This window comes from Python bivittatus, unplaced genomic scaffold (assembly GCF_059951505.1).
Source record: "Python bivittatus isolate LINGU-HERP-01145 unplaced genomic scaffold, Pbiv_v1 ctg000080_np1212, whole genome shotgun sequence".
NCBI lineage: Eukaryota > Metazoa > Chordata > Lepidosauria > Squamata > Pythonidae > Python > Python bivittatus.
The window spans coordinates 23,127,492-23,153,377 of NW_028277035.1; the positions used below are offsets into that span (position 1 = coordinate 23,127,492).

Consider the following 25,886-nt stretch of genomic DNA (forward strand, 5'->3'; position numbering starts at 1 on the left):
AAAGGGAAGCGAATACATTTAGGTTGTAGGTCACTTAGAAACCTAGAACTACTTCCACACGACACTCTAAACTTTGCTAGTTTTAATCTTATTTAATTTTTGTGGCTTAATATTGGGTGAACCCAGGCCACTTCATTAGTTTATGCTCAATGTAAACCTAGAAAAAGGATTATTTTGGTACCCAGCTTAAATGTGTTGGGTAAACATTGCCTTAGCACAATGAAAGAATTGGGGCAGAAGTGACCCAATGAAAATGAAAATGTAGAACTTGGCATTTCTTTCGTTTACATTTTCAAACAGGAAGCAACTTCACTTGAGTTCCTTTTCTCAAGAGGCTAGCTGAGAGAATGAGTCAGTTCATGTTGTGAGCATGGGTGTGCAAAGGCCAGTTCAAGAAAATATATGGCATTAGAACCATAAACGGAATGCCCTACATTTTTATCAGTAGTATTTTCTATGACATTTCTGGCTTTCTACTTCACTCAAAATATAAACCACAGAGAGGGAAAAAAGAAAAATAATCTACAGCTATCTTATTACAAAGGCTAGAAGTTCAATTTGCCTTCCCAGCCAGCATATAATTGTTGTGTTTTTTAAGATTAGCATATAGAAAGATACACCTACCTAGTATTTGCACTTCATGAGTGATTCCATAGACATCTATCAGTGCCCAGAGAGGACCAGAGACTTTGACACCACAGTGAAACAGAATTGGCTCTTCATCATTGATGCTATAGAAAACTCTCCCATGGCGATCAACCCAGAATGCCAGGACATTGTCCCTTAGTGCAAACCTCTCTGGCAGAGCTTTAGCCCAGAAGCCTGGTCGGGTTACCAGGTCTGGACAGGCATACTTTGGTATGTCATCGGCATTCATCTGCGATGGATCGTGAGTGGTGAAGCCAAAACGCAATGCCCCGCTCCAGCCATGGTGCACAGACACCAGCTTCAGACGCACTTTCTCATAGAGGTGAATAGGACGGTTAGTGAAAGTGATGCCATTGCAGAAACTGTTCCTTCGGATGGCCTTCCGAGAATGGGCATCCAGGCGGATGTTTTTTCCTTTGGCCTGGAAGTGGAATCGTGGAGGTGCAGAAATAGTAAGGACAGATCGCCTCTCGTGGTTACCATTGGGCAGGGTGTAGTAAGGCCTGTGGGATATTGGACGGGCCTGATGACTGGTGTCTGCAAAAAGAGGGGGGAAAAGCGCTTGATTAGAAATGTCTCACAGAAATCATTCTAAGATAGACTGTAACCCTATAAACAAAGTTCCTTCATTTATTGAGATGTGCAAGCTCTGGGCTTCAGTAACAAAAAATTAAATAAATAACAAATTGATACCATCTTATTTCTATTCTTTGTATTTTTGCAATTTTATTTTTTCTAGGTTAGAAAGCTGTCTTTTGAGACCAGTATTTAACTGGAATCAGTTGTAATGCTGTTAAGCTAAACGTTGCTATTGCATTAACAAGTCAACACAAGTTAGCAATGGTGCAATTGATGGGATATTCTAATGTGGATTTTACCATTTCATTGCTATACAGAGTTTAAAAAGCTACTGCTTGAGCAACTATTCTGGTTTTGAAATAACTATAGGAAGTTGATTTGCTGAACAATTGTTTCTAGATAATGAAACATTTGAGGCAGTTGCTAAATAACCACCAACCACCACTTCTTCTGATCTTCAGAAGTCAGGGACGTCTTTAGTCCTATATGCAAAGGTCTTTTGTGTGGCACTCAAAAGGAGCTCTGTTTGATTTAAGAGAGGAAGATGAATGTAAAAGAAAGCTACAAATGTATGTTACTTGCTGTTCTTCTTATGTCCCTCCCTGGCAGCAAAACCTGTGGCTGGATCAAGGAAGACACATGCTCTTTTGAAGTGCCTTGAACCACTAAGGCCATTTTCAACCCATGTACCCCAAAGCAGAAAGAAAATCTAGTGATTCTGGAACAATGGAATATGCTATTCTATTTCAAAGGGAAAATTTTATCATGCAAGTATTCATCTCTTCCTTCAGGATATTATGTCCATCGTTTAAGCTGGAAGAATTAGTCCACAGATTTTAACTCATTTAGTGGCAACATTTGATTCAGACCAAACCACCAAACATTTCACTCTCCTAAATGGTGCAGAAGCCCAGGAAAAATATAGCTTCCTTAAGGAGGTACTATTTACTTTGAAGCACCTTTTCAACTTTGGATCCAAAATACAGCACAATTCTACAGAGCACTGGTGCTTCCTACTTTCCATTTTATCCTATATGGCAAGGAATAATTATGTCCTAACCAAACGGATCAGTCACAAATGGAGCCTGCATCCTATAACTACATCTATCAAATCCCACCACAGATCTGTATCTTGGGACACCTGTTAATGCCCAAGCTCCTGCAGTAGGGGGTGAATATATCCTCATCTCTAGGAAAAACCTTTCTGTTCTTGTGGGGCACATTCCAGCTATATATTTGTATTGATTCCCTGTTGATCACCATTTTCGTGAACGTGTGCAGGAATTCCGCCAACTGCATCCTTATCACATTGCAGTAGTCTTGGCAGCTAAGGTTCATTCCTCTGTTTTGTCTTGCTCGCTGAGAATATCACCATTTCCTAAACCATCCTTGTCTATTATCCATCTATCAGGGCATGTATATCACCCGAACTTTGATTCCTCCCATTTCACAGTTCAGAGGATTGGATTCTAACGCACTTCAGATCCAAGGCAGAGGAGGGTCCCCTGGCTTCTTAGAAGCAATTCAAAAGAGCTGCTTAATGTAGCTAAATGGAAATGTTTATAGACTTTGTACAGAACAAAAAGAGATCACCTCCCTTTTTTCTAATCCAATAGTGAAGAGCTTCATGAAATGTTTGGTTCACCTTTATCCACTGGTAACCTTCCTGTTCTCTGCCTGATGCCTTTCCCTCATTATCTCACCGAACACTTTCAAGCTCATAACCTACCACTTCCATTCATGTATCACAGAAGACAGTAATTTAGTTTTCTGTAATATCAGCTTGGCAAGCAGGATAATTATGTGCCTTACATTAAGATCACACTTTCTCATTTTTCATAGGAATAAAGAAGTCCTTCACCAGATATACCTTCTTCCAAAATCCATCTCCACATTCCAACTGATTCAGGACTTCTTATTATCTATCCTTTCCCCCAATCTGTTGATGTCAGAGATTGCTCCATTCTTTTGATACTTGCCTTCTATCTGGGTCAAACAATGTTGTTCTGAAAAGGGCGGCATATAATTTTGGCTAGGGCCCATCTAAAATACTGGGTCTCTTTCCCCAGTATATTCCAAATGGATAGTGACAATAATTAAACTTTGGTAAGAGCCAGCCAAACAACATTGCTCTCTTCAGATCTGCACTCATTCTATGAGAGTGAAAGCAACATGCAGCTTTTCCCCCCAGAACCTTTCTACAGGAGCTATGCCAGGCAGGTACTTCTATTTCATTCAACACTACTTTTTGATTTTCATTCATAGAGTGATGCAACCTTTGGACGAGTCTTCCTTTCCTTGATCACCTAATGACTAGTAGTTTTTCATCCAAGTAATAAAATAGCTACTCACCCATGTATATGAATTGCAGAGACCATGATGAAAAACTGGTTACTTATCTACAAATGAAGTTCTTTGATGGATCATCTGTGAATTCATGCAATCTGTGCTCTTACTACATTTAGTATCAGGTAATCTCATGTTCCTTCTCAGTTCCAGTTTCTTGGAAATTGTGTCACATCTAACCATGCTTGGTATGCACAGAGAATGGGACTCCTACCAAAATTCTATACGCTCTAGAAGATTCAGAGGAGGCTCTCTGCAGGTGCATATGTGTGAATTCACAAATGACAGCTCAAAGAATTTCAGTTACAGGTAAATAACCAGTTCTTTTAAACTAATTTCAGGTCTTGTGATTCAATATAAATGGTATGAATTATTCCTTATCTGATTGTTTCAACATTTAAATATGTGTATCTAATGCCGACCCTGAACTATATGTTTAAAAATCCAGAAAGATAAATCAAGCTATGTGAAGCAGTCCAATACGCGAGACCTGATTTTAAAAAAAACCAAAACTGGCTGCTATGAAGCTGTTTTTGTAGGTTCCTAACTTATGACTTTGCCTTATGACAGGAACAGTGTAATGGCAAGTATTTAGTAACTATTTCCATTATTTGTACTGAATCACATACACCACCTAAGACAAGATTAAAGGTTTTGTTGTAATGAACTACCATAAAAAAAAAGAAAGAAAGAAACAGAGCAACAGCTTTATTATTCTGGCTATTGGCCATTACAAGTAGCTATGATCCAAATGTTCATATTGCTGAAAGGGAAAACAAAACACACACTTCCAATGATTATTAAAGTATATATTGAATTATATTTGTCAACACTTCAGACTGAGAAATAGGGACATGGCTAATTCAATGTGCCCTGAGCTGCACAACGTGCAAAAGTTCTGGATGCAGAAGAAATAGTCTAAACTGCAGATGGGAGGCAACTGATAAAAGTTATTAATTTATTATTCTTACCACTATCAGGTGTCCTTAACCGGCTGCAAAAAGATTTTACTTCCAGCAATGGGAATATGATAAATACTGCACTGATAAACTAGATGTGAAGCATGACTAGAAAAAGCCCCTATAATGGAAAAACAAAAAATAAAAGCAAAGGCAGTCCAGGGATAACAGCATGAGCTGTTGAAGCCACATTTATTGATTTCTGGGGCCTGTTTTTTGTTTTGTTGTGAGATCATACATTGAAAAACTTGACAGTCCCAAGAAATTTCTGACAATATGAATGAGTTATGGAAGGCCAGAGCTGAGATTGCAATTTAGATATCCGCATCCCTGAGAGCCACATATTCCTACTATTGCTTCGTAGAGAAAAATGCTTATGGGTATTGGTAGCTGTGGAAAATGAGCATGCTTTTCTATATGCTGGTTTTCTGTGTGCATTTTTTAAATATGGAAATATCATTCAAGCATTTGGTGCCATTTCTAATATGCAGTATGAAGTAGTTGTTCCACTTTATAGTTCTTACACATCTTCAACTTCAGCCTCTCATTTATACAACAGAAGGAAACCATCTCAAAGTTCACGTTGGGATAAATGAGAAAAGGAAAATGCCGCTACGGCTTTCCCAAGAGATTATTTAGAGGTACTACTTATTTTTATCTCTATCTGCTCTCCCCACCCTCCAATATTATATACTATCAATGAGACAAACAAGGAAAACAAAACTTCATGAAGTTATATTTAATTTACCGGCTCCACCCAATGTTATACAATGCAACCACTCTTCCATTAGCTCAACCTTTCAAGTAGGCAAAAATCCCCAATGCTACAAAGCAGATGGGAGTGTAACACAAATGTCAATTACAGAATGTCACTTAAATCATTTCATTTTTTTGTACCCTATCATTTCTGGTGAGCAATCAAAGCAACAAACACCATTTATGATGAAAAGAAAATATTGCAAGATAACAATGCAGCTTAAAAATAACAAAATAAATATTACAATCATCTAACAATGTAACATCTGTTGAAAGTGATGTAACTTTAGAAACTGCATAAATGCTGAGAAAGTGGGGACTATGTGGAACTGAAGAAGTATTCCCATAACTTGGGAGCAAGGCCCACTCCCCTGTCTTAGAAATACAAGAACCTCTGAGAGGGGGCATCTTCAAGAGGGCCTTTCCTGTCAATCTGAAGAACCAGACAAGTTGTAATAGGTGAGGTGGTCCACTGAAGTTTTTGCCCTGTTGAATTTAATCCACACATATGGCTACAGTGAGTCACTAAAGACTGTGGGCATAATTCTCCACTTTCTGAAGAACAGAGTTTTGTTTTAATAACTTTTTATCAACTTTCATTCCTCAGGACATACCGTATTTATCGGCCTATAACACGCACAGGCATATAACACGCACCTTAATTTTAAGAAGGACGTTTGATTAAAAAAACTTAAATTTAAAATAAATGACTTGGAAGCATAATAAAGGGAGCTCCAAACTTTCTGTTTATTAATATTTATAGCACTTATAAGGTAAATACGTAATATGAAAGAAAAAGCGCCTCTTTGAAGGAAGAAAACTGGTGCTCCCTATCGCTCGCGCGAGTGCCTGAGCTCCACAGAGCAGGACGTGAGCGGCAGGCGAGCCACTGAAAACCGCACTCCCCAACACTTGCGGAAGTGAAAACCAGTGCTCTGTATCTCACATGAGTGCTCGCGCAAGCGAAAACTGGTGCACGAGTGCTGGAGGGTGCAGTTTTCGCTCGCGTGAGATGGGGAGTGCGGTTTTTGCTCCTGCGAGCACTGGGGAACACAGTTTTCGCTTGCACGAGATGGGGAGTGCAGGTTTTTGCTCGCGTGAGGGAGCGCGGTTTTCGCTCGCGTGAGATGGGGAGCAGCGGTTTTTGCTCGCTTGCCCTCCTCTCACCTCCAGAGCTGCCCTGGTTACAGCCCTGGCTCAGATGAAGGCGCCACTCTCCCAGCCCTGCGTATAACACGCAGCTAGGATTTCAGCCCCAAATTTTAAGGAAAAAAGTGCATGTTATACGCCGATAAATACAGTATATTAACTGGGAAAAAAATTATGACAATTTCAAATACTGGGGATAACCAGTTAAAAAAACAACCCTTAAACATTGATCCATCAGTAACTTTACTTTCTGGTTTTAATCTGGTTTTAAAGGGGTTATTGTTTTTACTGACTTTTATATTTTGTTTATTGGTTTTGTTGTTTGGTCATTTAATTATGTGAGCTGCTTGAAGTCACAAATGTGAGATGGGTGGCTATACAAATCAAATCAAATATAAACTTAATAGCCGCCAAAATACATTAAATTAATTTTCTGAGGAACCGGGAAGATCCAAATAGGCCCAATTTTTCTGAAGTAAGAACCTGGCCTGGCTTGTGTCCTTCCTGGTTGTCTCGTTAAACACAGAGACACTATTTTTTGGGCATCTCTGTGTATGTCCCAATAATTTTTGCAGACTTCTGGACAATTTTATGGCGTTTATCTCTTTCTGTGAAAACAGGTGAATGGTACACCCCTCTGCCCACAAATCTCTGCATAAATCCACTAAGTCCAGTCAAATTTATTTTCAAATGAGCAAGCTGAGCAAAAGGTATTTGCCAGCCAGTTCTGCACTTTGTGGGGAAAGGGGACAGCTGCTGAAGATGCAGGGATGGGGACTAACAACACGAACAATGCTGGCAACCCTCTTTCTCCAGTGACAGACAAGGCAGACCCAAACATAGCTGAAGCTCTACCCCTCAGGAGACCACAAGGGTACTTCCATAATGTAAACAGGCAGCCAAGGAAAACTGATAAAAGCTTTCCAAGTGGAGTGCAGTGAGATGCTTAATAGATCTAAATGAATAAATGTGAAGAAGCTGTTGAGCTCTGCAAGGCAAGCGTGTGGGTCATTAGCCAACCTCTTTCCAGAGTTTCAGTCAGAAGCCCCAAGAGGCCTATAATAATTGACAACTTTCAACAAGTGAAAACATTTTGGCCACAGCAACCTGGGAATTTCACCTTCTTTATATTAACACTTAACTACGTGGCAGACATGAAGAGGTGAGAAACACCTGCTCTTTTGAGATTCTTTTTTTAAATAATAGCTGTTGGAACAGCATAAGCACACAATTTTATCTGTAAAGATAAAATTGATAAACAGAGAGAACAATTTTAAGGTATTACTTTTCCTTACATTTATCTTAAGAGCAAAGAGATATGGGGAAAAAAGGACAGAGAGATACCATACTTCATTGTATTCTCTCAGTAGCCTAATGAATGGCAGTCTATAGATAGGCTGAATGGGAAACACTCTCTGGCAACTGTATAGCGGAAGTTTTAATCATAAACTTGGGTAAGGCCATGATAAGGCCAAACAGCCCTGAATCAAAGGCCATCATACACAAATACATTAAAGTCGTAAGCTAACAGCCTTTTGTGACTAAGCTGCAATTGATCTCCAGTTATCACTTTCTGGTACAGTATATGCAATATGAATTTGTTTTGGGGATTGCAAAATCATCAACCTCAATTCTGTATAGTATTATAGTGCTTTCACAAACCGATCCACATTCATTACCACTAGAAATAAGCAATCTGTATCTGCCCCTTTGATGTTTAAAGTGGCACATTTCTCTAAAATGGCGCTCCTTCCCTTCTCCTCTGTTATCCAGTAAGAGATTACAAGTACCATCGCCAGACAGTGTAGCTCGAGTGCCATGGCTAAGAAAGAGGGATTTAATGGGAAACATTTTAATATAACCTTTTGTACAGAAACAAAGCTGTTTCAGTATCTTCAAACACAGTCCAGTATCTTGCACTGTATAAATTGAATAAAGGTGTTCCAAAGGCATGAAAAATATGTGCGTAACTATCTCCAAGGTGTTTTGTGTGAGTCTGATTCATCTCCGCTAACAAAGAGAAAAGAATGAACAGAGAACACTTAGAAGCATAGTATTTCTTTCAAATAACACTTTTCTATGTATTTATTTATGCAGTGTATACACGCAAAGAATGCAACAATGTCAAATGAGGTGGAAAAGCAGCTGTATAGCCAAAATGCCACCTTCATTCCTAGCTGATGAACAGGAAGTTAAGGCCAGGGGTTATTTTTTTAAAAAACAAACAGGATAGCACGTTGTGATTATACAATAGGAAATTATCCAAAAGGAAATGAATGGATAATTTATTTATAATGCCAAGCCTTAGTAGCATGAACACCTGTCAGCTACCCTTTGGGTTGGGGGTGGGGGAACTGAGTTGGCTTGAAGCAGGAGAGGCATTAAGGCAATGAAAAAATATTGAAAATGCAGCTGTGCTGTTGTAAGCATTTTGAAGCAATACGTCTACTAACTTAGAATTGGCACTCTCCACAGAAGAAGGGGAAGGAAGAGTGGCAAACCATTTCCACGCATTAATACTTATCACTGTACAACAACCCATTCCAATGAGAAGATTAATCCCTACCAATCCCAGGCTTCTAGCGAAAGGAAAAGTACAACCGCATTATGCGACAGGAGATGTCTAGCCCAAAAAAGGTTTGGAATGTTTTCATGAACAGGCAATAATACTTGGAGTAGTAATAGTCAGCGGCCATATTCACATGCCAAGGTAAACCACAGAGTTACATGAGCTACCAGGAATGTAGTTTAATGGTAGAGCATATATCTCACATGTAGAAGATCCCAGGTTTAATTTATGGCATCAGTAGATACAGTTGAAAAAGCTCCTGCATTAAACCCTGGAGACTGTTGCTAGTCAGAATGGATAATATAGTGCCAGTTCAGTGTTTCCCAATCTTTAGTAAGTTTTAGATGTGTGGACTTCAACTCCCAGAATTCTCAGCAAAGGACATGGTAGATGAGGAATTCTGGGAACTGAAAACCATACATCTGGACATTGCCAAGGCTGGCAAACACTGTACTACAGTAGGTAGACCAACAACCTTGACTCAGAGCTAAACTACGAGGTATGATAAAAATACATATTGTGCAGCTCTACTTCTGCTTTTTATTCATAATTTGTAGTTTAACTTTTAAAAAATGGCAGCAAGGGAGTTGAAGAAACATCCACCTCGTTTCTAAGCAAAGGGGCTTATCCTTTTCCTTCTCCAAATCAGGTAGTCCTGGTTTGGATCTAAACAACCTGTGCTGATAGTAGAATAAATAAAAACAAGTGGAGCTGCATGACTCCTACTTGGGCAGAGGGCAGTTTGGACCCTCTCTTAGAAGGCAAATTCTCATACTGCCTCTCCTCTCACACGATTACGAACAGACATAAACTAGGCTTCAAGGTCATTATAAGAGATTCCGTCTTGACTTTATATGCACATTAGGAATTGTGGCTTTAAACAAATCTTAGTTTAATACACAAGGCACAAACACTAATCTAGACATTAAAGCTGTTTTATTTAGCAGTTGACTAGCACATAATGACAAACCAAGAATGTGTTAAAATGCAACTACATTTGGGTGCAGACCCAAGGGAGAAAGGCAGAAGAGAGTTCGAGACTACTTCTGCATGCAATTCCAAATTATTTTTTATCACAGCATACTAACTTTATCAGTGACATGTACTAATTGGTCATATGATAATTTACAACATCAGTATGTGGTGACATTTACTGGCTAAGTCAGTGTATGAACTACACCTTTAATTAGCCACCAGGCATCTTTTAAAAGTGTTGGGATTGCAAGTAGGTCAAGCTGGCAGAAAATAATGAGATTTGCATTCTAACACCTCTGAAAGGTGCCAGGGTGGAAAGTACTACACTTATAGTCAACAACATTTAGCAATAGGTCATTCTGCATCTGTCGCTCTAGAATTGAGACATTTGTGCCCTAACCCTTATAAAGCAATAGAAAAAACTGAGAATAAGTTCACAGAGTGAAGAAACAAAAGGAAAATCTATGGTACTTGAAATGAAGGGGGGAGAAGCTTCACTTTCCATCAAGTAATTGTTCAGAGGTTGGGAGAAAGATGATCTGTATCTACTTCATTTAACGGTAACATACATTTGCTCCTTCAACTGATTAGGTTTCATTTTTTCCAAATCAATTTTGGCTGTAAGCCTTCACCCGTGCCTCCACTAGCTAATTAAAACAGACACGTGAGGATCTGGAAGAGTTAGCTGTGGAAAGCCCCAAATGCTGAATCTCACCCTGCAGTATGCTGAAAAATTACTAGATGTTAATACTAAGGGGTTCTGTTTTATTAAAAAAATATATGGTTACTGTGACTTAAAATCATTGGTTTGCTTTTAAAGCAAAACAGAAAAATGAGTATTAAAAATAGTTATTACGCTTGGTACATTTCTAGTATTGTTTGGCTCTGGAACTGAGAAAACTAGAATGACAAACAAACCTTTTTTTAAAATCTGAATTTTACTAACCTCAGTAAAGCTATTAAAATTCCATTTTAGAACCAAACTACTGTAAACAGTATTTAAACCAAAAAGTTCCCAAGACACACAAAGTGCATTTTGCATTCTTTCCTCCAGTGCATAAATCTATTCTGTTTTCGTTCTCAGCCATACATCAACATTACAATCACACAATATTAATCTCTTGAACATTTGGGAGGTTTAAATTGTTTGGGGTCTCCTGAGAGCAATGCAAAAATCTAGACAAGCTAGAATAATGGTTGAAATTAAAGGCCAAGTTTTAAAAAGCACACACTTCTCACTAAAAAGTCCATAGAAAAAATGAAAGACTATCTGGCGTCAATCACAGATTGCTACACGATGATTCAACAGATATTCACCGCATAACCCAGACTACAAAATCCCACAAGTAGAGGATAGAAGGAGAATCAGACAAGATGACTAGGGATCAAATACAGCCAGAGGACACATTAAGGAAAAATCTGAATCCTTCCCAACATTGTTAATCAGGATCAACAATATATTTCAACAGGAGAAAACTGATTTTTAACTCCAAATATGGCATTAAATTAGGCTCTAAGAATCAAACCACCTACTGTGTCTCTCCAAAAGTTCATCCCAAATAGGTCCACCACTTCCAACAGCCTGTCCCAAGCTGTGGGAGACTCACTATCCCATAGGAAATGGAAAAATATCTTGGGTGTGGAAAACAATTCTTTTTGACCACAATAAGCTACAGAAACTAAAGCATCAGCTGGAATATATAAGGGATTGAACTCTATCCTGAACATAGTAAGATTCTAGAAAAGCAAACTGTGAATTCCATGTTTTAACATTTTAGAACATCTCTGGCTGCTACTGAGAAGAGTTTATAAAATAGTCATGTTATAGAAAGACAACCTTTTTATCCAATTAAATCGGCAGAGGCAGGAGCAGAATCAACTTAAGAGGACCTGCAGCAAAGCAGGAGGAGGACCAGTTGCTTAAGATAGAAGGATATGCTATTTCTTGTCCCCACTGTTCCCTCCCATGGTACATACCACCATTTACCTTCCAGCTGCCCAACAGCTGCTTGTAGTAGGCATCATCACTCTTTGGGTAACCTCGGACATTTCAGGAATTCTACCTCTTTTCTAGCCTTGAGGTATATTATTTTGTCTCATTCGCATCGGAACAATTCAATTAAAATACTTGAAGAAGGCTTCAAGCTTCTGGGAGCTTCCATTTACACTAGAATCTAAAAGTCTCCCAACTAAAATAGGAGTGTGCAACTTCTGCTGCCACAAGGGCTGCACCAGGCTTTGTGGCATGTCATGGGCTCTTTTGTAAGAGGGCTGAGCCAGAATCTTGAGGGATGGTGGTGGAATAAGAGCTATGAAATGGGTGCCTTAACCCCTTTGCAAGGCTTGAGACACCAGTGTTATCCCTTAATCATGACCCCCCCCCCCAAAAAAACCAAAATGCAAAAGAAAAAGAAAATTTTTCAGTCTCTCCTACTTTGGGGATGGGTTGTAGCTCCTTGGCCACAACTTTGAACTTGAGCTAGAAGCAAAATATGAAGTAGGAAGTAGGAAATGATAAATGCAAAATGCTGTTAAGAGAGTGGGTTAATTTAATTTAATTTAAATTTAAATTTAGGTTAATTTAACCTAATGCAAAGCATGACCCATAGTTTAAGATAATCTTCGTATACAAATTTTTATCTGACTTACATAGATTTATTTGCAAATTGGCTGCAATGGATGCATAGACACTGAACAGGCAAGGGGTACAATGAATAAGTAGGTGAGACAAGGCCAAACCCTTGGTCTGATGGGTGGTACTTGTTAATTTTAATCTGTGTTTTTACTTGCTACTTTTAAAACTACTGAGAGTCAGAAACCCTTGCCAATTTACTGGAGATCATCTGGAGATGATGATGATCATCTTAGAGATACTGATCTACTTCTGCCCACTTTAAAGCATGAGACAAGAGCTCCAGAGATCCTTAACAAGTGTCATAGCTTGTACTCACAAATCAATTGCTTTTTCATTTCCCTTTGCTTTCTCCTGAGTATTTAAAATTACATTTCAAATGGAGCCTCTATTCCCTTTGTGAATATGCTATGGAGGTTTTAATTAAGTCAGAAGTTATGATAGCGAGAACAGAGATGTAATATAATAATTGTGGAATCACTTTGGGAAAAAGTGTTTGTTCAGTATTTCTAGCTACTACCACATAGGTTAGTCTCTTTGAAAACACCTCCCTTATGCATCATGCATGATGACCTCAGGTGGACTTTTAAGTGGAGATGCAAATAATTTAGGAGCTATGAACAAGAAAAAGAAGCTGCTATTTCAGCCACAATTGTTTCAATATTAACTCTCAGAGAGAAACAAGCTTATGTTAAGTCCTTAATGGTTAACAGTTTCAGATTGGAGCACAAAATGGATATGCTGACATAATGAAAACATATCTGTACAGAAGAGGATACTAGAATGTTAGAATCATTCTGAGTGGAATAACTTAATTAACATTTTAGAATAGCACATTCTTAGTTCTAACAGTACAGGTCAGAAATATACCAGTGCAAAGTACAGCATCCTGAAATGTTTGGATGTAATTTTTTTTTAAAGCAAGATTTAATTTATCTATGCAAAGATAGGCTCGAAAGCATGGGAAATGTATGCTCTGTATGTGTTAAAACAGAGAACAATCTCTGCTACAATTTTTTTCAAGGAGAAACAATTGTTTTCTTATCAAAGAACCAAAACTGTAAAATTGGTTTATGCTATATATTTATTTAATTCTGTGATCTTATCTGGAGGACAAGAGATTAGGCCTGTCATAATTTTATAAATGCTGCTTCAATGTTACAGAAATATAATAAAGAGAGTCTTCACTCTATTTCAAGATCTCATGGTTCAAATGACATGACCAATTTTAACAGCTGGGCTGCTGTTGTAATTCTGACTGTACTTCCCTATCCAGATTTAAAGTCCTTTAAATGATAAGATTCTCCACTTCCATCAACTAAGACAGGGTTACTTGAATGTCTAGAAATGGCAGAGATGAGAAAACTATTAGATATGCTATATAAGTGATAGCAATCAGAAAAACCAGAATTGCTGATAATAGACTAGTTTTTATAGATGAAATTTAGAAATCAGCTTGTGTAAGCTGATGTGTAAAGCTTTTTTGTGTAAGCTTTTTTGTGTAAAAAGTGCATCTTCTTGTTTTTTTAAAACAAGGTATTTTGAATGGGAAATGGACAACATTCACATGCAATCACCAAATCACAGATTCAAGTACAGTAATTTTTTTGGCTCTTGTTCCTTTTTTGCCTGTCAGTGAGTTTCACGCACCAATCGATTATGTCTGCTTATTTCAGCTGTCTCGTGCTCCCCCCTCCACCAAATGGGTTAGAGTTAAGGTTAGTGATAAATAGTTGGCTGTGCGAATTTATGTATCCACCACATAATCACAAGAAGGATATTTTACCAATCAATTATGTCCATGGCACACAAAAACTTTTTGGACATGCAATGTTAACATTAGTGGCAGGCAAAGAAGGAACGAGAGCCATTTTCTCTATACATTCTGAACTGTACATATGAAAGAACAAGGGTTCCTTATAAGGAACAAGGGTTTGAGAAAAGGTACTCTAATTCAAGGTTTTGAGGTCAAGCTTTGATGGGCTAAGTGACTGTAAAGATTCCTAGAAGAAAAGGCACAGCTCCTTTAAGAGTGAACAGATTTCTAGAGGGAAGCAAGTCCAATAAAATCTAGGCCAAGGAAGGAAGGAGAATGTTAGGTAGTAGGAAAAGAAAATCTATAAACAGTGAAATGTTAATGAAAAATGCATCTAAATTCCTAATTCAACACAACCTCGTACCATATCAACTTCATTATTTTCACTTGAAAATACCAGATTCATATATATTAAATAAATGTGTATGTGGCATGACAATTACTATGTTCACAAAACATGCTTAATCTTATTTTTTGAACTTACTTTCTGGGTTTGCAAAATATGTTGAACCAGGCAATAACTATGGCAGAAAAAGAAAACCCAAGATAAAACTAACCAAGCCTGTCAGGTTGGTTTTAAACTTGTGCAAACGCAGCACTTATGTAATCTGAACAATCCCATATATAGCAAGCTCTTTCCTTCTTATAGTTTATCTTGCAAATACTGTTCCTGCTTTTTAAGGTTTAGAGAATAGTAAACTGTACTGTTCCTAATTTTGTGTGCTCCATTTGTGACTTGACTCTTTTTTCCATATTCCAGATCAGAACCCTATGACGCATTCTAGAGCAATGAATTTTTATGCCTGGCAGTTCCTTTAAAAAATAAAAACAAGCAGGGGGCAACTTATACAGTAACACAATTCAGTTATAAAGACATGCATAATAGAACTCTTAAAAATGAAAATAAACGTAGGAAGAAGGCATGTCCTCTTGGTTAAGTCACAAGCCAAACTACTGAAAGAGAAGTAACTGCTGGCTAATCTCAAAGACCACAAGCTGGAGAACATGTAACAAGGTAGATCTTATTTTCACCATTTGTATTATAACAATTTGAACTATGAGACAGGCAGTAATGAAAAATTATCACTAGACTGCATGCAAACTTGATGATGAAACAGTCCATGGCCCTCATTGTTTCCTCTTCTCTTGTATAACGCACATGATTTATAATGAAATGACTGGTTTCAGATCCTCATATGAACAATGACAGTGTCTCATTATCCTGTCTGGCAATCTGGCATTCTCCAGATGTTTAAGATTCCTTGCTATCAGGGCTGATTAGAACTGAAGCTCAAAACATCTGGAGAATACCTTGCTCTTCTGTAGAACTTCAGGATGCTACTATATGTTAAGCAGAAGCAAGCCTCTGGTTTAGGTATAATCTTCCCTACCACTCTTCTAATCCATTTCTTGTTTGAGGGCATCTAAAATTTATATTTAAATATGGCTGTTGCTATTGACTCTGCATTGTTTCTATAGAAGTATTGTTATATGCAAACAATAACTATATCATATATATCTAATGTTCAAACTAAAAAAAATATTTTGAGGAAAATTAAATTCTTTGCCTTGTGAACTATTCTATTACTATTACAAGGGCTGTATGTTATCAGGGTGCATAAATGTTGGTGTACTATTTTACAGTGCCTGGAGGCTGTGCAAGCTGGACGGGCAGGAACCATCTCTGCCTCAATCCTACCAAGACTGAGTGGCCGCGGGTGTTTGATCCACTCAGATCTGGAGATATTTCATCTTTGACTTTGGATAGGGGAGCACTTCTCCCTTCAACATTGGTACACAATCTGGGGGTCTTTTTGGACTCACAGCTCCTCCTTGAAAAACAGGAGTGAACTATGGCTAGGAAGACCTTTGTACAACTCCATCTGGAGATCAGGGGGCCCTTCATTCAGACAGTCACTCATGCCCTAGCCACCTCACGGCTTGACTGCTGCAACATGCTCTATATAGAGCTGCCCTTGAAGACCACCCAGATGCTTCCACTGGTCCAGAATGTGGCAGTGCAAGCAGTAATGCGTATGCCTCGGCATGCCCATGTAAAACCTCTGCTTTGCGAGCTGCACCGGTTGCCGGTTTGCTTCCGTGTGCGATTCAAGGTGGAGATTATTACCTATAAAGCCTAGAAATAATTTCTGATAGTTATAGGACCCTCTGGAATATGAAGCACATCAGGACGAGGGAACTGCCAGAATCTGAGAAGATGGAGGTGTCAAGCCATGCCTTCGGATTCAATATTTTCTTCTAGATTCTGCTTTATTTTGCCTCAGCCATAAGCATTCTGAATTTCATGGTCTATTAAGAAGTATCTCTTTAATTCAACTTACCCTTCTCCTATCAGCAAATTAAGCACCAGGCCATAAAATAATAATTTACACCAATTCAATTGTTTATTACATCTTGCATTAATTCACCAGTGTCTCAAGGCAGCTTTGGAAACAACCCAGGAAACCCACAGATATATATGGGAAGACTTTTGTATATCCTCAGGGGAATATCTGTGCAATATCCAAGTTGCATCATTGTTCTAGCAGCTTTTGAGTCCTGTGGAGTTAATCTTACAGGAATGATCAAATTACTTTCACTAATGTCTTCAAATATGCATATTTCAGACAAAAATATACATGGCAACGCATAGCTGAATGTGTAGCTTGGCTGTGATTACATTATTTATATCAGAAGTTTGATGTGTAGTTTTTTACCTTATGGTGTGGTCATTATTTGATCAATTTTTAGAAACCTACTTTTTTATACTAAACTAACAAAAATATAAATACATATAATGGATTTTATGAATGGTAAAAGGCAGTATTAATTTCAAATGTCATCGTCATCATCATCATCATCATCAGATTAAAAAGGATGGGAAGGAAAAAAGACCTGGAAATTAAGTCCAATTAGAACAAGTCCAATGAATTGATGATCATGTGTGAGCCATCTCTTGATTTCACTAAGCATATACAAAATTCACACTGAGAAAGTGCACCTACCATTTAGTTCTAACAATTTTACAACTGCAAAAGATTGCTCTGTCAATAATATACAGATTTATCTTTAAGATAAAATTATTTTTTGTTTGTTTTTAAAAAATATAAAAATGGCCAGTTTGGATAAACAAGACTCAGAAAGGGTTAGTAAAAAGAATGATAGACAGAGATGAGTGATTTGCAGTCCCTTGCAGTATTTTCATGTAAAATATGCCTAATAGCTAGTAAGATTGGAGCCTTGGAAGCTTTCCAATTTGTTGTAATTGAGTACATTCATTTGATGTTCTAGTATCTTTTCTCTAATATTTACTTCAGCAACAGTAAGAGCAGAGCAGATCCACAATCTTGCAGCTCCTGCTAGAAAAACAGATGAAGGCCATGACCAGGAGGGTCTTTGGATAGTTTCTTCTGTGTGTGTTTGTTGTGGATATTCCTGAACTGCAAGGCACTGTTGGTGGTCACTTATGCCCTTGTCACCTCAAGATTACTGCAACTCACTCTTGCAAGTGGTTGTTCTTGAAGAACATTCAGAAAGTTCAATTTAACCACATTCACAGCAAATGGGACTGCACAGTTGCCAATAGGCTTCCAGGTGCAATTCAAGGTGCTGGTCGTTACCTTTAAAGCCACTTGTGGCTCCAAACCTGGTATCTCTGAGACTGTGTTCACCAAGCCCTTTGCTTGTTCAGTGAGATCCAAAAAGGAAGGCTTACTGAAAGTTCCAGCCCCTATGGAGTATTATTGTCAGGGACCTGAGGGGTGAGCCTTCTTGGCGGTGGCCTCCTTCCCTAGGACAGCCTACCCCCATAGATAAGGATGGCCCCATCCCTATTAATATTTTGGAATGCTGTTAAGACCTGGCTGCGTTAGAGGGCCTTTGGGATGTGGAATGGAAGGCCAAACAGCTTCTGACAAAGCAGCACCAGGTGTGTGATGATTCCTATGTTGATTTGCTGTGCATTATAGTTTTAGTTATACTTATTTTGGGAATGTTTTTAATCCAATTAGTGTTAGGAGGAACTGTAAACCACTTGGTAAAGTGGTCAAGTAATAAATAAAAAGAAATAAATAATGAATATAATAGATCTATCAGATTATAGACTATTTATTAATATGTTTTGCTTATGTATTGAAACATTACGCAAATAAAGGTAAACATCATTGGTTCATTCTACTTTGCACCATGCTGAACACATTTGATACACAGAGTTTAACTATGTTCTTAATCATACCAATTTTCTTTTGAAAATGTGTACTTTTTAAAGAAAATACAAGCATTTTCACTCTCTATTGCTCTTGTGTAGAGTTTGTTTCAATTCACTTGTCATTCAAGCTACAACATTACATATGTTTAGCCACACTGAACTTAGATTTTTTTTCTGAACAAGAATGAACAGGAATAGGATGCCAGGCTTCCACATTTTAATTGAGGAATTTTATTAGCTACTATCATATGCCTTTTCCAAATGCCTGCCCTAATCTGAAATTGAAGATCAAGGACAGAGAGTATTCAGCAAACTCTGATCTCTCTAAAACTTGGCTATAGTATCTCGCTTTAGCATTCCACGGCCAAAACGGATCCAAAGGTTTTATATTATGTATTAAATATGGATACCGGATTAGCATCTAAAAGTTATTCTATGTTAAGGCATTGTACAACACCAACAACATGACAGATTTGGAATCAAAGTGCTGATGATGTGAGAAGACTAGCTTATGAACTTTCCCTCTCTTCTTTTAGAAGAATATCAGGAAAGGCTGTTTAATTCTTTTTGTTATATTAGGACATACTCACATTTTCATTAAGTTACTGTTACAAAAGCTAACTTAATAGCTGTACTGGTTAAAGTACTCATGCAATTTTCTAGCCAAAAAAATATCTGTGACTGAAAATGGTTTTAAGAGGTTAGAACAAAGAAAAACGAGAGCACTCTAAGGTAACATTAACAAAAGTTCCTTGCCTTTGGCACGTGCCATATCAAACTAGCAGCACATTATAGCAGAGGTAGTTCTCAGGCCCATCTGTATTATGAGGATGGCTATCAAAGATCTGATTTGACATATGAGCTATTGGCTTTAAAACTACTTCCTCTGTCCCCATGTCACTTGTTCACAATTTTGTTACAGCATATTTTTGTTTCCAGTACTTATGGAAATGATGTGTTAGCCTGTATGCACTTTAGTGCACATTGTTTTCTACAGAGAGAGGGAAAAAGGTCCACTGGGTGAGACCGGAAATGCATTCCAACTCCCTCAATTCAAAGAGTCATTACAGCAGAAGTCTAATGATTAAATAAATTAGAAAAGTAGAGAAAACAGGGTTTAAAATAAAGGACCGCAGTTCAGTATAGCTAGTGAACTTCCTAAGAGATCTCATACTGGAAGACACAGTTCAGGTATATAACAGTTACAAGTGCCTTCAGCAAACATTACATTATTATTTTTAGCTTTAGTATTTATCCTTGTAGAAAGTTGTTTCTCATATACACGTGAACTTTAAGGTAAATCATTAATACAGTATCTGCATTATTCCACTGTTGCACACATCACTGAGAAAATGAAAGAAAAAGAAGTTTGCTTAAGGATAATTAGGGAGTTCCAGTAATGAGTTTTGATTTAGACAGGTGTTTGGTTTAGTTTAGTTTAAACCAAGATACTTCATTCCTTCAACCTGATTTACCTTATCCCACCCCAACTTCCAATGGTTGACCCTCTTCATCGTGGGAATTTAGCACTGCAAGCATTTTGGGCAAAAGACCATTCTCTGAGCTGGAGAAGATTCACCTTCTACCTGTCATTTATATTCATGGCAGGACCATCACATGAGTCCTATATTTTTGAAGACAAGAATTGAATGTGGATGTTTATGCCGAGAGAATTGCACAATCCACAAATAAGGAGGCAGTGCACATTGAAGAGAAATCTTAGTTTGCAGATTCAGGGGCGGGGGTGGGGGAATCTTCATGGGAAAAAGTCCTGAGATAGAAAACCCATAAAACAGTGAGAATGAGCATGCTCAGTAGCCATGGAATGCTGACTGAAGGGGGCGGAGGGAATGGAAAACTGAGTGGGAGAAGGAATGGAATCAAGCATCTTGGGGGAGGAGAGACTGAGATGACATGGAACATTAAACAGAAGCATTCTACTCTGCAATGTGAACTGCAGGTCCCACATGTAAATACTAGTTGGGAAATATTTTGCATGCTATGATTTAATGTGACAATGATGCAAGTGCTATGAATTCCTATGTGCATTCCTGCCACAGTAGAATATTTAGTATTTTTCTGGGTATAGTCTCATACATAAAAAGGGTTTTTTTCTTTTTTCTCTTTTTTCTAAATGTGGCATGTGTAAAGTATAATAAACAAGCAAATAAAAATAATCTTTTTGTAAGCCGTTGAGTTGGTGTCCTAAGTGAAATGGAATTGTCAGGGTTTCCCTGAAGAGAAGCTGCAACAGTTGAAAAGGTTGGGTTTTTTTAACCAGCAATCCTGCTACCTCTTTCAGTTTGAATATCCTCTTTTCTTAATGATTCTTGAATATCATTGATGCCTCACTTCATTAAACAGCTGCAAGAAAATAGCAGAAGATCACAATATAACAGGGATTTGTACACTAGTTGGAATTAAGGTCCACTGCATTCAGTGAGACTTACTTATGGATAGAATGATACAGGAAGGTACTGTAAAAATATCCATTATTAACTACAACTGTACTGCAGAGAGAACATATTCTGTCCAGTACTGTGTCCATTCATAATCCAAACTTGCTTTAACATCAAAGATTAAATTAGACTGTGTATTTATTCTGAGACTGTGCAAAGGACAAATTAAAATGATTCTCTCCTGAGTGACAAGCAAATTTACAGGCACAATCATCTTACTTTTTAAAAATGTTCTCAAGGCAAGTGTGGTCTAGATGCAATAATTCTGTAGCGGCAAACCTTCACTTACTCAACCACTTCTAAACAGGGCAATTAGAGCTCTTTTTAACCACGTGCATCTACTGGGCACACACTTACGAAGAACAGATGCAGTTTTGTTTTTGAAAGAGGAGGAAATCACAGAACCGCTTCCATTCATGTAAGTAGTATGGAGAACCATATTAGCAGTAAACCTCAACAAGGGCATGTCACAGGGCTTTCTCTCTTTAGAGAACCACAAATTCCATTCTGAATAGAGCAATAAGGCTTCTGAAAAAATGTTACTTCCAACAAGTCCAGACTCACAATGATCCTGGATGATAGCCTGGTGGTAAAAAGTAAAATTACAGATAGTTGGCAAATAGGAGGGAACATCCTTCAGAAAGAATGCACAGGCAGAAAATCAAAATAATCAATAGCCTGCTCTTCAATCACTGGATTGTTACATAGCTACCAAGACTATAGTTCAAACAGACTGTTCATATGCACCGTGTAAAAAATCTAAAACATGATAATGGAAAAAAATCAAACTGCTTTGTTAATTCAAAGAGGGGAAAATACAGCTTTCCTATTTTCTATGTTATAGTTTATTTCAATATTGTCTTATGACAAAAAGTTTCCAAGACTGCTTATAAAAGGTCAGTACAAATACAAAATTCAAACAATAAAGGAGATTTTCTTAAGAAAAAAATCAAGACAGCAAACATGATTGCTGTCTTGCTGATTTTAATTTCAAGTCTTTCTGGTGGAAAAAAAGGTATTATTCAGGGCAGAGTTCACATGCAAAATAAGACTGTTTAAAATAGGCCATATGTACATGCTTTATATGTAAAAAGAAGGTGGAACTCTTTCAGAAGTGGAGCAATATATTTGCCCAACTGCTTGTTGTGTTACAGCCAAATCAGGTTTGTCACTCTTGTGGCTTCAGTTTCCAGCATGCACAAAGATGGTGCTCATAAGCAGTATACCAGACTTACCAGCAATCTGGCATACCATTATCTGTGAAGTGGAAGTTATTGCAAAGAATAATATATTGTGGAAGTACAAAGTTCTAACAATTAAGTATGAGCAAAACCAGAACAACTAGCGTTCCTTCTTTCTAACAAAATGTGGCATCTAAAAGACAAAGAAATATATTATGAGAAAAATATGGAATCCACTACAAAAAGACTTAGCCTCATGAAATTTATTTATCAAAAGCACACAAATTCATCTTGCTGTAGTTTTTCACCATGTATATATAAGTTGTCACCAAATGGCTACATAAACATTGAGTTCTATCATGGATTTGGTTTATCAAGGCTTCACTAAAACTGTTTAGCAAGAAAGAAAAGGTTTAGACAAGGTTACCAGCCTCAGATGTATTAATGCCACATGCATCACAATGGTAAGGACAATACCAGTTAGCTTTGGCACATCTTGGCCAGTTTACCACAAACACAAGTAAAGCCTAGTTACCCTAAGCATGTTTATACTATCTATGCAAGCTGGGATCTTTAGTGTAGAGACTACCTTGGAAGTGAATATTCTGTTGCCCATCTCATCAACTAGGAAGAACACGCTGTACTGACACACACCTACAGATGTGTCATCTTTTTAGGTGTCATTATGGAGCCTTTATTCCTTTTGTTCCTTCTGACAATACAAGTAACCTTCTGGAATTTGCTCCTGAGAAATAACTAATACAAGATAGGTAAAAGTTGTGGAAAAATGCAAAAATCTCATCTTAATTTTCAAATAATCTATATTGACTTACTGTGGATAAAGGACTTTTATGTTGTATCTTGGAAAGTAAATCCCATTGTATTCACCAGTCCTTGCTTTCAGATACCTATGTAAACAACTGCAACTTTAGACTCTTCTAATGCCCTCCTAAATAACTCCAAAATATCATTCTTCAGAGATGGAGCAGAACCAATTATTTTTAGAGGATGGAGAAGGGTAAGATTCTACTTCTGCAAAATGGAAGGAATTTTGTTTGGCATTGGAGAAACAATTGCTTAGACCTCAGGACTGAACCAAAATAGTTATACCAAAGAAGACAAAACCATATTTATAAATTAAAAATAATCTCAGTTACCAGAAAAACTAAAACAAAAGAGTTGCTAACATTTTGGAAACAAGATGTGCCTATCTGGGGGAAAAAAGGCAAATTTCATGTACAATAATTCTATTAGGAATGCCTCTTTTGCCAGTGGAGATTAATACATTTCATCTTACTCCAGAAAACTGGAAGCATTAGAAGGAGGCTGGCAGAAGGTAAGGCAGGTAGTTATTAACACTGATGGCACAAATCATGAGCTTACAAGGATTCAAAGAAGCAGTTCCTGATAGACAATCCTGGAGAAGGTTTCTCGGCCTTTTGGCTAAAATGAAGTGTAGAGCATTGCCTATCAGTTCACAAAGTGTAGAAAGCAACTAACAACTATGTTCAGGAAGCTCTCATTGTTCCTCTTTGATTGAAGCCCAAAAGCTTTCACCCCAAGCACTTATTCAAACTTGCCATTACCTGCTGATTTATAGCTTAGCTTATATCCTAAGAAGATAGTGGAAAGTGATTTTGCCTGTCTCCCCAGGTCTACTGGAAAGTCTGATTTAGGTGGGTTTTGGTACATCGTGCTGAGGAGAAAGGAGGATGCCAAAAACTGGTAGAAGGAACATTATCTCTGCCCAATTTTTGGTAACCCCTCTTCCTTGCGGTTCTCTATGTCACAACTTATCTCATAGGGCAGTCTCCTGAGACTTAGAAGAGGCTAGCAAAGTGGCACCACTATCTTCCATCAACCATCTTCCCATTCCAAATCCAATGGAGTTAACAGGATACAGTAAACAAAGGCTTATTAAGAATTCCTAAAGATTCTAAGCCTGCAGCACCTTGGAGATCAGACTATACTGAATTTCATCTGTGCCTCATTCACATAATATTAAATCTCTAGAGCATTTAACATATGAGACCTCTGGATATGTCACATTCTCCACTTATATTGTTCAAAACATGTGGTGAGCATTCCAGAATTAGGAACACATGTACAAGATTATGGGTGCCATTTAGAATCAGCACATATTTTACCTTTGATTACAGAACAGAATTCCACAATGCATATCCTTACTAAATTTAAATGGACCACACTCCTAAGTTCATCCATGTTGTTTTTTAACTCTACATTCATGAACAGACAAGTGCCAGGGTGTGACTTCCTTTACAAGATAACAGTCAAAGCTATAGCACCATATATTAGTTAGGCGTCTTAAGGCTGGAGCGAGAATTAAAACATTTGACAGCAAATGCAGTAATGCTGCATCTGAAATATATTTATGCAGTCAAGAGTCTAAAGATAAAATGCCTAAAGGAAAGGCGTTTTCCTTGTAGAAACTGCCAATTTAGTGTTGAAGGTTGTTAGGCAATAGCGCACAGCTGCTGCACCTCTGGGACGTGAGATTTCGGCTGTTCCCTCTCACAGCATTAATAAAACAAACCATGAATACTGACAAACGTTTATGCTGTTCAGGCAGAATGTGTCAGAACCTTTAAAGCTAATGAATGAAGTACTTCAGTTGATTTGAGAAAGGATAAAATACAGCCCTACTGAGAGGTATTCAAGAATGCGTCATGAATTAAAGGATAGCCTTTGTATTGATGAAAACAATCAAGATATCTAAGTTATTACAGGTAGTCCTCAGATAGCGACAAGTAATTGGGACCAGAATTTCCATCGCTAAGTGATGCAGTCATAAAATGCAATGTCATGTGACCACATCACTTAGCTACGGCAATCCCGGCTGCCATTGTTAAGCAAGGATTGTGGGTTGTTAAGCGAGTCCCAGACAGCTTGCAAGCAGGTAAGATGCAGTGTGAGGAGTGGTATGAGGCATGGTGCAAGGCACAGTGGGGCCAGGGGTGGCTGCTGCCAGGTGGGGGAGGGTGTGCAAGTGGCCCGCAAGGTGTGGTGCAAGTGCAGCTGTGTTGGAGATGGCTGCTGCCAAGTGAGGGCTTACCAGGGCAACTTGCGACCTTCCCTGCCAGCTTCCCCATTGACTTTGCTTCTGGGAAACCAGCGGGGAAGGTTGCAAAGAGTGATCACATGACCACGAGGCACTGCAACCATCTAAGTACAAACTGATTACCAAGCGCCCAGATCATGATCACATGACTGCAGGGGTGCTAGGACAACTGGAGCTTCGAGGTCCAGTCCTAAGTACCGCTCATTCAGTGCCATCGTAACTTCGAATGGTTGCTGAACAAGTGGTCGCTAGGCGAGGACTACTTGTATTTCTTTATGTTTACTTTATTATGTTTACATAATGGTAAGGGATTTGGAGGTTAAATCCTACAAAGAGTAAGTAAAGATATGTTTAACCTAAAGAAGAGAAGGCTAAGGAGAGACATGTCAACAGTCTTCCAATACATGAAGGGATGTTACAGGGAAAAGGATGTGGAATTATTCTCCATAGCACCTGAGAATAAGACAAGAACCAAGGCGAGAGGGATCCAAACTTGAAATAAGGAGGAATTCTCTGACTATGAGAGCTATT

At 38.1% G+C, this 25,886-nt stretch overlaps 1 protein-coding gene across 4 annotated transcripts in view; it reads right to left on the minus strand.

The window, feature by feature from the left end:
• Nucleotides 1–25,886, minus strand: part of NEURL1B (neuralized E3 ubiquitin protein ligase 1B) — a 223,607-nt gene that overhangs the window by 15,457 nt on the left and 182,264 nt on the right. For all 4 annotated transcript variants that reach the window (XM_088133679.1, XM_088133680.1, XM_025168864.2 and 1 more), the window contains exon 2: nt 625–1,185. In XM_088133679.1, coding sequence (XP_087989805.1) covers nt 625–1,185 — 561 coding nt within the window. The remainder of the gene's footprint in view (nt 1–624; nt 1,186–25,886) is intronic.